The 13293-nt window shown below is 41.9% G+C and overlaps 1 protein-coding gene across 6 annotated transcripts in view; it reads right to left on the bottom strand.

Moving 5' to 3' along the window:
* The window catches only part of TEDC2 (tubulin epsilon and delta complex 2), an 86948-nt gene that overhangs the window by 28179 nt on the left and 45476 nt on the right, over positions 1–13293 (bottom strand). For all 6 annotated transcript variants that reach the window (XM_029577045.1, XM_029577046.1, XM_029577044.1 and 3 more), the window contains exon 9: positions 6567–6668. In XM_029577045.1, coding sequence (XP_029432905.1) covers positions 6567–6668 — 102 coding nt within the window. The remainder of the gene's footprint in view (positions 1–6566; positions 6669–13293) is intronic.

Raw genomic sequence — 13293 nt, 5'->3', positions numbered from 1 at the left:
AATTTTAGGAATTATTTGAAAAGAAATGAAGTCCACCACACACAGCTTTATAGGGAACATTGCTTTTCTATAACCTTTGGGCTCTGTCATTCAGGGCTTGTGGTACCCTTAAAATATTAGAATTTAATTTAATTCTGGGGAACCCACCCAAGTTTGTCCTATGAAAGAGTAAGGTAAGATGGGTTACTTCTACCTCTGCTTGCCACATTCCTCCGAGTCTTACATATAAACATAGTCTCTGCTTTGGCTGAACTGTTATCAAGCACAGAATGGTTTATTAAGAGTGTTTCTGCATTAAATCCCCACCTGGTCTCAGCTGGGGTAGGTGCTAAAAAGCTACATTGACCACAGCAAATTAAAATTATTTGCCTTTGAATGGAATGGCAGGTTGTAAATCTTATCAGATGACTGAACAAGTAAACCCTCAGAGACCAGGTATTCCTCCTTTTAGTAAATCCCAAGAAAAAAAAAGAATACCAGCTGGCCTTCCACCAGAAGGTCAGTTACATAGTGGATTCATGATTGTAATTTCTTCAACTCTCATACAATCCTCAAAAAAGTTAAAAAAAACAAAACAAAACAGCAGTAGAAAAAGAGAGAGAACAAGTTGAATTGCTAGGGAAGGAGAGCTGTGTTTTCTTTTCTTTTTAGAAATCTTTTAATTGATTTTCCAACCAGACTTGCAAGTTGCGAAAAGATGCAGTGTACGCCATCCATAACTGACATAGCAAATACAGAACTGCCATTCAGTCATCCAAAATTCCCAGTTATATGCCAATTTCCCACTACCCACCCCCCATCCTCACCTTTTGACAAAATTCTTTGGATTTACACAAGGGAAATCCTGCTTCACCAATCTGCTACATTTATTTTGAAGGGGCTAATAAATATGTGGATAATGCTGAGCCAGTGGATGTAGTGTATTTGGATTTTCAGAAGGTGTTTGACTTTTTGCGGATGATACTAAGATCTGCAACAGAGTGGACATGCTGGAAGGAGTGGAGAGAATGAGACGTGACTTAAGGAAGCTGGAGGAGTGGTCGAAGATATGGCAGCTGAGATTCAATGCCAATGGGGAGCGGAAATCCAAAAGAATTGTATTTGATGGGAGGTGAAGGACTGATGTGCACGGAGCAGGAGAGAGACCTTGGGGTGATAGTGATAGTGTATAACGATCTGAAGTCGACGAAACAATGTGACAAGGCGATAGCTAAAGCCAGAAGAATGCTGGGCTGCATAGAGAGGAATATCTAGTAAGAGAAAGGAAGTGATGATCCCTTTGTACAGGGCCTTGGTGAGGCCCCACCTGGAGTACTGTGTTCAGTTCTGGAGACCGTATCTCCGAACAGAGACAGGATGGAGGCGGTCCAGAGAAGGGCGACCAAAAAGGTGGATGGTCTTCATAAAATGACTTATGAGGAGAGATTGAAGAACCTAAATATGTACACCCTGGAGGAGAGGAGGAGATATGATACAGACTTTCAGATATCCGAAAGGTTTTAATGATTCATGATCAACAAATCTTTTACAATGGAAAAAAATCAATAGAACTAGGGGGTCACGATCTGAAGCTCCAGGGAGGAAGACTCAGAACCAATGTCAGGAAGTATTTCTTCAAGGAGAGGGTGGTGGATGCCTGGAATGCCCTTCCGGAGGAAGTGGTGAAGACTAAAACTGTGAAAGATTTCAAAGCGGCGTGGGATAAACCCTTGCACATTTAATGCAACCCCAACATTGCTCTCTGCTTCAACGGCAAAGGGAAATGTGGAAAAGAGGATTTGCATTCAGTTAACAACCAAAAAGGACTGAACTACACAATCTGGGTAAATAAATAAATGTGGGGGAAGCTTGCTTATTACGGCGGTTACTACCCTAAACCAATTAAGCCTGATACATCACTCGAATACATACACAGCGTTGCTCTCTGCTTCTACGGCAGGGGGTAATGTGGAAAAGAGGATTAGCATTCAGACAACAAACAAGGACTAAACTTCATAATCTGGGTAAACAAATAAGCATGGGGGTAGCTTGCTTATTACGGCAGTTATACCCTAAATCAATTAAGCCTGATACATCACTTTGAAAGCATATTGCTATCTGCTTCAATGGTAGGGGGAAGTGAGGAAAACAAGATTTGCATTTAGACATCATCCAACAAGGCATTGATCTGTGAAGTCTAGGTGAAGAAGCATTGGGGTAACTTGCTTGATGTGGCAGTTACAACCCTTAAACATAAGCCTTATGCTCACCTTTGATGCAACTCAAACATTACTCTCTGCATCAATGACAGGAGATGGCAGGAAATTTGAATCAAACAAGAGCCCTGAAGTTAGTGGTTGATAAAACAGATAAGTATGAGAAAATAAAAGTCGAAGCTTGCTGGGCAGACTGGATGGGCCGATTGGTCTTTTTCTGCCGTCATTTCTATGTTTCTATAAACTGCCCCATGAGAGACTCCTGAGAAAGATTTAAAAAAATCTTGGGATAGGAGGCAATGGACTACAAACTGGTTAAAAGATAGAAAACAGAGCAGGATTAAATGGTTTTCTCAGTGGAGATAAACAAACAGTAGAGTGTCTCAGGGATCTGAACTGGAACAAGCAATTTTTAATATATTAATAAATGATCTGGAAAAGGGAACGAGGACTAAACTGATCAAATTTGCAGATAACACAAAATTATTAGTGAAATCACATGTGGATTGTGAGAAACTGCAAGATCATCTTGCGAGACTGGGAATCCAAATGGCAGATGAAATTGATTGTGGACAAGTGCAAAGTGATGTACATAGGGAAAAGTAACCCACACTGTAGTTACTTGATGCTAGAAGTTACAACCCAGGAAAATGATCATTAACAAAACTTTGAAATCCTCGGCTCCGTGTGCAGCAGCAATCAAAAAAGCAAACAGAATGTTAGTAATTATTAAGAAAGGAATGGAGAATCAAATGAAGAATCTGTTTCACTCCTAGAGTACCATGTACAATTCTGGTTGCAGCATCTAAAAAATAAAAATAAAAAATAGCTGAACTGGAAAAGGTACAGAGAAAGGCAACCAAAATGATGGAATGGCTCCTCTGTGAGAAAAGGCTAAAGAGGTCAGGGTGTTCAGATTACAGAAGAGATGGCTGAGGGTGGAATATGATAGAAGTCTATAAAATCATGAGTGGAACAGAACATGTAAATGTGAATCGGTTATCTCTTTCAAATGCAAAAACTCTGGGAAACCATGAAATTAGTAAGTAGCACATTTAAAACTAAATCAGAGAAATTTGTTTTTCTCTCAACGCACAATTTAGCTCTGGAATTCACTGCCAGAGGAAGTGGTAAAGGAAGATGGCATAGTTGGGTCTAAAATGTTTTGGACGGGTTCTTGGAAGAGTTGGGGAAGCCACTACTTATCACTGGGTGTTAGCAGCATTGGATCCTGCCATATACTTTTTGTTTTCTTCAATTTAACGTTTGAGGAGTAACACAACTTACGTCCACAGCAGCAATGTTTGTGATGCCAGGTACTTTTGACCTGGATTGGCCACTGTTGGAAACAGGATGCTAGGCTTGGTGGACTGTCAGTGTGACCCAGTATGGCAATTCTTATACATAGTAACGACAGCAGAAAAGAACCAAATGGTCCATCCAGTATGCCCAGCAAGCTTTATGGTAATATCTACAGCGCCATGTAGGTCATTCCCAGTTTTCTCTTAAGGTTTGTCCTTGCAGTTACCCCTCCAATCCTTATGATAAGGGTAGTAATATTAAATTACTGCTAGCAACATTTTTTACTGGGCGAGGAGCCTTCCTGAAAATCCCGGCAATGCTGACTTGCTTTGCTTTTGGACTTGGCCGTAGAAGCAGTCCTGGGCTTCTTCCCTTATGTCTGCATATCAGTGCCCTCAGACTGTAAAAGTCAGGGGCCCGTGTTGGTCGCTGCCTGAATCCAATTCCTCTTCCCATCTCCCCAACCCCCCCCCCCGCTGTCAAAGCAGAGAGTGAGGTGGCAGTTGTGTCAAAAGTATCAAGGGTTACTGGTTGAGGGGTATAATCCCCGTGTTTCTGCTAAGGTGAGTAACTGTCACACTGAGCGGGTTTCCTTCATTTCCAGCCTCCGGTCTTTAGGGATCCGCAGTGTTTATCCCATGCCCCTTTGAATTCTTTCACGGTTTTTGTTTTCTCCTCCTCCTCCGGAAGGGCATTCCAGGCATTCACCATCCTCTCTGTGGAAGAAATATTTCCTGATGCTGGTGCTGAGTCGTCCTCCCTGACGTTTCATTCATGACCCCTAGCTCTACTGTTTCCTTTCCAACAGAAAAGGGTCGAAGTTCACGCATCATTAAAACCTTTCAGATATCTGACGGTCTGCATCGTACTTCCCCTGTACCTCCTTATGTTCCTTATTGGGGGGAAAAAAGAAAAATAAAGAAATGTGTTTTCAGCTGAGCCCTGAACAACAGGACTAACTGTGCAGGATAAACACAGTGAAAACCTGTTTCACAGGGGTGGTTATAAGAAATTTCTGGAGTTAACTGCACAAAGAAAACAGGGGCTGAAAATCTAGGGGGGGGGGAGAAAGAAGGAGTGTGGGCCCTTTTAAGCTGGAAATGGAAGGCAGGAAAGTGAGGCCTGCCACCTGTGCCCCTATCCTCCTCCTCCTCCCCAGGGGCCACTTAACCTCTATGCAGATCCCATAGCCTGCCCCACACGGGAAAAGGCTAGGTCGCTACTGGCAAGCTCCAGGAGTGTATGGGCACACTGGGAAGCTGGACAAGGGAAGGGATCAGAAGGGGGGGGCAGGAGGTATGTGGCTTGCCCCTCCTTCCTCTGGTGCTCCCCTGGATTGTAGCCTCAGGCAGGATCCTGTCTTGTCCACTTGTACTAATGGTCATGAGAGGGGGGGGGGGGGGGGGGAGGGCATGCTAGGCAAAAACTAAAAAAAAAGAGGGAATCTCGCATGCTCAGTTCTATAAGAGGATGAAGTACAAAAGAAGCAGCTAACAAAGATAATCTTGGCCAAGGAGTGATACTCTACAGGCAGTCATGTTTTATGGCTGGCCGGTGGGATATATCCTTGATGTGTGGACTGGAATTACTTGGCAGACTGGATGGTCATTTTTCTGTCATCCTCTTCTATATTGCTATGACTGTATTTAGCGCCAGCTTAAAAATTAAAGGATGGGAGGAAGCTAAGAAATTAGATTTCTGAGAATAAATCGCTAAAACAAATTCCTGCCAGCGTTAAGGCAGCTCCTGTACATGAATAACCTCACAGCAAACACTGCCATGGGAGAGTGGCTTACTCTAACCCATTACCAGGGAGAGCTTAATGCCTCCCTTTTGTGTGATTTCTAAGGACCAGAGATCCTTTCATATTTCTAGCGGCAGGGAAAGGAAAAGATGAAGCAGTGAACCCTTGTAGATTCTGTCCTTGCTGCCGTACAAGTCTACTGGAGGAATAAGGGGCTTGAAATGAAATATTAAAAAAAAGAAAAGAAAATGCAGCATCCAATAAATAAACCTATTTTATTTCCATTTCCCATATTTCATTATACCTGGCTAAAAAAGAAGCAATGACTTTATCATCAGTCAATGAAACGCTTACATACATTTCTTGTAAGAGCTGTGAAGAAATTTATACTCCCAGCCTGAAGAAAGTTTTCCTGCAGGCTTAAGACTTGCTTTATTATTAAAATTAATCAAATGTAATTTGTATTGTTGATGGCTTTTATCAACGAATACTAAATCATAGGTATTTGTCCTCACAGATGAGGTTAATAAATAGTGCTGGCCCAGAAAATGGATTCTGTAAATGTTTCCAAGCCTTGCAACAAGTTCCCGGTCATGCTGAGGGAACATTTTTTTTTTTAACCCTTCTAATTTCCCCCTCCATTCCACCTCCATGCAGCCCAGTCTCTCCTCCATCCACCTCCTCACTCTCCTTTTCTGCCTTCCCCACAGCCACCTCTCTCTCTTCTTCTACTCCTCTCAGGTCCTGATTAAGGCCAAATATGCTCTACTCCTGCAGAGCCCTGACTGGGGCCTAAGTCACTAGGATCTTGCCTGCCGAATACTTAACTTGCCCCAGGTAAGCAGTCAAGTGACTTTTTCAAATCCTGCCTATGGCAAATTATTGCTAAGCTTAGGCTATTATTACCTGACCTCTTGCTATCATGCTGCCAGGCTTTGCATTACTGCAAGTAACATGATAACAGTAAATGATGACAGATAAAGTCCAAATGGTCCATCCAGCTGGTCCACAAAGGTATTCAAGGTTATAACTGCTACTCCTTGCAGATTACCCACATTAAGGAAAAAAAAAGTTACTGAGTTACTCCAGTGCTTCGTTTCTATCCTCTTTCCATTAGGGAGACTCTCAGTTTATCCCACACCCTTTTGAATTCCATCCCTGTTTTTGTCTTCACCCCCTGCTAATAATTAGAAATTTTACTTAGGTGTTTTTTTCTGGGGGTGTGCCTGCTTGTGTGGTCTAGTGCACTTTGCATCTATCAAGACTGTTTTGGTTGCAGCACTTCTGTGGTCCCTGCCTTGTGTACTACGGTGACGAAATCTCACCTTCTCGCAGCTCCTGCAGCTTGCACAGGCACTGGGATTCTACAGTCTGCAGGCCCTCCAGGGTCTGCAAACTGTTATACTCCTCCTCCCACGTCAAAAAGTCTGGAAGAGAAATGGACAGCTAGGCTTGAGACACGGTGAAACAGGCTAGTGGTGCAGATGTAATGGGGGACAGATAAAAAGACAAGCAAAAAATACAAAGAACAGGCTTATGCGAACAGGAAAAATCTGTCAAAACAGCAATTTTGGAAAGCAGAGAGGAAAAGTAATGAACAGGGACAAGGAGAAATCATGCTTTCATCTGTGCTCTATTGTCAGCACCCTAACTTCACCCCAGCTCTATGCACAAAAAATAGGCACGTAAAATAAGATTCAGTTACTCAGCTGTTTTACTACTTCCTGCTGAAGTTCTTAGTGCTGTAACATACATGATCAAGCCATTCTATAGCCTAGAAATATCAAAACAGAAAAGGAAGAGTATTCCTGGTTATGGAGTTCAGCTGAGGTCTATGGCGCTGCAGCAGGAATGGAGCAAGACAGAAGAGATGGCCCCTTATCAGCCATTACATAGTCTATGTTTCTATGAAGTACTGGCAGCCATTTAGCCAATTAAATAGTCAGATGTGGGATGCTGGAGGTATAGAAAATCATGGTTGGTTGTTTTACTATGTTCTATGGCACTTTGTATTGCTTATGGATAATTTGTTGGCTTTGCATATCCACTATAATCTATTGTCACTATTCTGGAAGTTTGTGTTAATAAAGATTTAAATTTAAAAAAAAACCCCCAAATAGCCAGACTATACAAGCACCGCATGTATTATCTGTAATATTTTAATGGTTTATTTTTTCTTTCAAATGTAGTTTATCATGCTGTTTTCACTATTGTTCCTTGTTCTAGGAGCATACTGTGCTAATGGGTGAATAAAATGACTGAATGACAAAACTACACAAACTCCTGACAAGGGAATATGTTATACACAGCAGGCACCCAATTGGGTCAAACTATTTGCAAATGGGCTTCCCATGCTGGATCCCAATGCTACTCTAATTGCACATTCTGACTGACTGTAAGCTATTCAAATGCCTCTGTTCATTTACATTTATTGTAATTTGTCTTGAGGCCAACTTTGGGAAGTGCCAGACTATCAAACGGCCATAAATAAATATCACCTGCTCTCTTACAAGGGAACAGCAGCAAAGGGTCTCTCTTCATAAGAGCAGACAAGTTTGCATCTCATGAGTTCTGTATTTGTTTCTGCAGCCCTTCCCCTGTCAAAACAGCATGCTTGGACAGCACCAGGGATTCTCCTGCTGTCCTCAAAGACTGAAGGGATGTGTTTTCCCAAGATGTTGCTCAGCACTGCTGTATGGCCTGCAGTCACCTTCTTTCCCTCCTCTCCATGAGGCAAGCTGATCCCAGCTAGCCTTGACAGAAAGAAGGAATGAAATCTGAACATGCTGCATCGCAGTACTGCAGCCTAAGCCATGGGGGCCAACCTATATGTATGTATTTATTCTTATTAAAGATAGCGACCATCGCTACACTGGTATGTTGTGGGGCAGGAAGGAGGAGGATATAAAAGAGGGAAAAAGTGCCTGGCTAGGTGCACATGAAGACTCATGGTGCCAGAATCCCAGCCCTGGTTCTAAGTCAGCTGGAAGAAACTGCTGGGTCAAAAGTAAAGGCGAGAATAACAGATAGTAAAACACCAAACACACACACACTCTATTCCTTCAAAATGTTTTACACGTGTAAATGGGCTTTTGAAAATTGCTACTTTTACACATGCAACTCCTTTGAAAATTCACTCCACAGGGCTGAACTTTCAAAAGGCTTTACACACATGTAAGTGAGCTTTTGAAAATTGATACTTTTTTGCACATAACTCTTTTGAAAATTCATTCCTAAAGTTGATAGTTTTTAGAAATCTGTCTTGTGGTATAAAAAAAACATCTTGTATTGGGGCTGGGATACACAGTATTGTTTCCATTCTTTGCTCATAAGATACCAAGATCTAGGGCAGTCTAAAATCGCACATGAAAGAAGATGCAAAGTTAATCACATACTGTAGTTTAAACCACTGATCCTTTTCAACGTGATCATAAGCAATGATTATTTGTTTTATTTATTATACAGTTGTGAAGTGCTTTTAATTAAAGCCCATTGGAAAGCATAGTTGAGGAAATGAAAACAGTCAACAAAGTAAAAAAAAAAAAAAAAAAAATGAACAGTGCGACGAAAAGCATAAGAGGAGCTGATGCAAAATTTATGAAGCAGAAAAGAAAGTGAAAGTGTGTCCTGAGAGACCTTCCCACAGACTGGCTTCTTCAAATGGCTCAGAATCGTTGGCAAGATGAGAACGTAATAAAACCCATGCTAAAACGGGAGTTAGATTTTAGCATGGGTTTTGATTAATACACACTCGAAACCAGAAGTACTGTGGGATGCAAATTAAGCAAAAGTAAAAAAAATAAAAATATTGTTTGTTGATTGCACGCTCTTCCAGCAGGCTGCAGGGTATGCATATTTAGGTCCTCCAGTCTCTATTCATATGTTTTCCAATGCAGACCCCACACCATTTTGGTTGCCTCTTTCCGGACCACCTGAGATGCTGTCTCCAGAACGGAACACAGTACTCCAGGTGAGGCCTCACCAAGGACCTGTACAAGCGCAATATCACCTCTTTTCCTGCTGGTTATTCCTCTCTGCAGCCCAGCCTCCCTCCGGCCAGAAATGTTAGTTTACTCTACCTCAAACCAAGGAAGGAGCTACATTTCCAGCGTAAGCATTTCCAGCTGAACAGTATGCACTTTTGGTGCTCTGCATCCCAACTTTGGCATACTGCTCATCTGTAGGTGCCTGTCCCAGAGACCTTATGCTGGCAATTTAATCCCTTGAATCTGAGATGCACCACCACACTAGGCAGAACAATAAACAACACTGGCCATAAAAAATGTGGAGTTTACCCAGATTGCCTGCCTAACCCTTCTAGGCCCTAAGGTCTTATACTCTGGGGACGGGTTCCTCCCTTCACACAGGATTCCCCGCGGATCTCAACCTTAAGGAGGACAGGGCACGACAGCTGTGCCTGGTCCTTTAAGGCAGTCTGAGGGAGTTTTCTGTACATGCCCTCACACAAGGCATGGCAAGTAAACAAAGTATAAGCTCTCTGGGGCAGATACCTACATCTAAGCAGTACACTAGAGTCAGGATGCACTGCACCACCGAACTGTTCAGCTGGGATTCTACTCCTGTTTTCAAGATTCAGTAAACTCACATTTCTGGTGGCCAAAGTTGTTCTATTACTGTGTCTAGTTTACTGGAAGCAGCTAAACATTACCACATTGGGCACAGTAATAGAAAAAGATGGCCACCAGAAATGTGTTAGCTTTTATTCTTGCTCTGACCCAGGAGTTAAATTTCCAGCATTAAGAAAATGTGCCTTACGCCGTCTGCCCTTTAAGGCAGCTCCCTGTATTGCGGTGGACTAGATAATGCCTTCTTCAACAAGGAATTTGCATGCGCCTGCATTTTAGTGCTGGTTTTTACTTCCGCTTTAGCATGCATTTTTTCAGTTGAAAACCCTGTTAAATACTAGAGTTACTGTAACTTTACTGCAAAAAAATGCATGCTGAAATAGGAGTAAAATCCTATGCTAACATCAGCATGTCTTATTACATCGGCCTCTATGTCTCAAAGACATATCAGTCCTAGCTTCTTTTAGAACTGCAGGTGTCAGGAAGCAGGAGTTTCAGCCTGGTAAGCACATCTGAATTAACGGTCATTCAGAAAAGAGCTCACTTGTACAAGAATGTAATCTGTGGTGAATAAAGCAGGAGGTATAATTTTCTGCATTACAAAATCACATTATTTGAAATTCTAGAGAAAGGTGAAAAGCAACCACGGTTTGAACTTTATAAAGTTTCTTTTTTTTTTTTTCAGGATTCTTTCTGTAGCTTAGCAGAGTTGCTTATCTGTAATAGGCATTCTCTGAAGACAGAAATTCCTCCGTCATTCATATGGGTCATTTGACTGTACTCAGCACTGAATGGATGGGGTCTTCCAGAGCTTTCTGGAAAAAGTTGTTTACTGCCCATGCACAATAGTTCTGACGCCGCTGCGGCCCTGCAGCTCCCCTTGGTTGAATATAAAAGCTTTGAATGGGTGGGGGGGGGGGGGGGGGGGGGGAGGGGCAGAAAACAAAACCATAGGAGAGGAAAGAGGGTTTTTGTTGCAGGTAAGCAACTTTGCTTTCTTTGAAGACAGCAATTCACAAAGTCACACACATGGGACTCCCCAGCTAAGGGTTAACCTAAACATAAAAGGAAAGAAAAAAAAAGCAAGAACCATTAACAGGCAAGAAATTTATATTGGGGAACCTCCCCTCTCTTTTGTATTTATTTATTTATTTTTTTAATAAAACAGAGAAGACAGCCTAAAATCATAAAAATGAGCCCAAGGAGAGAGAGAGAGAGAGAGAAGGTTTCTACCCTCAGACTGTGGAGAACAGACAATCCAAACCAAATATCCTGCCAGGTCTAAATAGTAATGGGAAGTGGATGTGTGGACTGAATTCCATGTCACAGCCTTGCCAATCTCCTCACTGGAAATAGACCTTAGACCTGTGACTATCCTGGCTATGGCCCTCTCATTATGGGACTTGACAGGCATCTGTCGGGCCTGGGAATGACAACAGGAAATACAATCTGCTATGCAATTAGAAACGATGCTCTTTTTCCACTGCGCTCCCAGGCTGATAAGGATCAAAAGAAACAAAAAGGATGGGGCAGGCTTTCTATGGCTTCAGTCTGTTTCAGATAGAAGGTGACAGTTGACATTAAGAGACAATCAAATAATAAATATTTGAAAGAGCAATTTCAATTGCATACAGGAAAAGAATCTAAATATTATATATTCCCACCATATTTAGCACACAAAATGGAGAGAATGTAACAAAAGAGATTCAAAAAGAAAGATATCTAAAGGGGCTAAAAGATAGCATATCACAATAGAGAAAAAAAAGAAACTTAATGAGATAAAGTCTCATACCATAGACAAATTGCAACTCATGCCACCACAATAGCCTCACAATAAGCACGTATCAGTTTCATTTACTTCCTGGAACCTAAGAAAAACCTTAACTGGAAACAGTTCAAAGAAAGTAAAGTTAACAGCAGCCAAAACAGGAAGACGTAAAGTACAAGTGGCGCCAAGACTTCATTTTGCATAGACTATTTCATTCTAAGTTTTTGAGTTATTCGAGCCAAGTCCAGAAAAATCCATACACCTTCAAACCTTTAAACAACGTAAAGAGGAATCTGAAAATACAAGCGCAAAACGTGGTCATGATCTTGTAAGAAGGCAAACGTAACCAACAAGGTGGCCCTACTGGATATTTCCTCTGTGGAACTCTCAAGAAACTCTGATAAATTCAGACTGCCTGCTGAAACAGCTTCTAAATCCCCAGAAATTGGAGCCTCCTCTGTTATCTGCCTTCCAGTAGGAAGATAAAAAATTCTACTAATAGGGGCAAACCCGAATAGATAGACCTTCCTTCAGGTAGGCCTTAAAGAGTTTCAAAGGTGAAATAAATGAACAGGAAAATTGTGTATAAGAAGATTTAAACCTCTGGCTGAATTCCTCAAATTCTCCAATCTTCTATGCATTAAATTAACATGAATTAATGCATTTCAATTGAGACAAAGAAGCCTCTGTGCTCTCAGTTCTAGTTTCCAATGATGTAACTGTAGTATCTTGGTTTTGTAACCGAGAATAAATATCCACAGTTATCATGGCCAAAGATGAAACAATCTAGCTCCAGGGAAGAAAGCATATTCCAAACACTCTCTAGAGTAACCATAGAAAGCTTTACTAGTGAGGTTCTTGATTTCAACTTATTAAGAATAGCTCATACTTCTGGGGGAACTTCCATCTGATTTTCAAATACAATGACAGAAGGCACAGACACCACTTCTCCAGAACCCACAGGAGAAGCACTCACCACCGACCCTTCCACTTCTTTCTGGGAATGCCTCAGCTCTTTCCTATCATGAAACAATGTGTGATCAAGCCCCAGATGACACAACAGAAACCTGTGAAATTATCACAGGCTTGTTCTTTCCTGTCCAAATTGCCATGTCTCGTGTCACAGGATGAGGAGTTGAACAGTCATCTGGGCTTAAAGAGACATTAGCCATCTTTAAGTCAGTCACCCCATCACAGACATCGCCTGCATCACTCAGTGAGAAGATGCATGTCCACCATCTTCTGGAGACAGAGAATACAGGAAGGCTGATGTAATTGCAGGGGTGTATATACTGTGACGTCAGTTTACTCTGTCTCCATCTGCCGGTAGGAATGTATAACTCACTTGTTCTGAATTCATCTGACTGGATGTTGAGAAACTTTTGATTTCTATATGTAGGCCCAAAGCTTCGACCTTCCCGTGCCTTCAGGTTTTTTTCTCAAGTCTCAGCTGTGGCCTGCACCTTCGGGCTCAACCCATGGGAACAGCCACAGTGCTGGGTGTTGTGCATGGTGAGCTTATTTCCAATCAACTGCTTGCCAAGATCCCTGACCTCCTGCAGACTTTGTCCTTATCCTCTTTTGCAAGAAAGCTGCTGCAATACGCAACTACACATGGGCAGGCTTTTTGCCTTTTCCAGAAAGTTCTGAAAAAATCTACCTATTTGCTGCTGAGAATGATCAAATAGCCCACGTAAG

This window comes from Rhinatrema bivittatum, chromosome 14 (genome assembly GCF_901001135.1).
Source record: "Rhinatrema bivittatum chromosome 14, aRhiBiv1.1, whole genome shotgun sequence".
Classification (NCBI taxonomy): domain Eukaryota; kingdom Metazoa; phylum Chordata; class Amphibia; order Gymnophiona; family Rhinatrematidae; genus Rhinatrema; species Rhinatrema bivittatum.
Note: the sequence above shows the minus strand (reverse complement) of the source record. Positions and strands in the feature narration are given on the sequence as shown.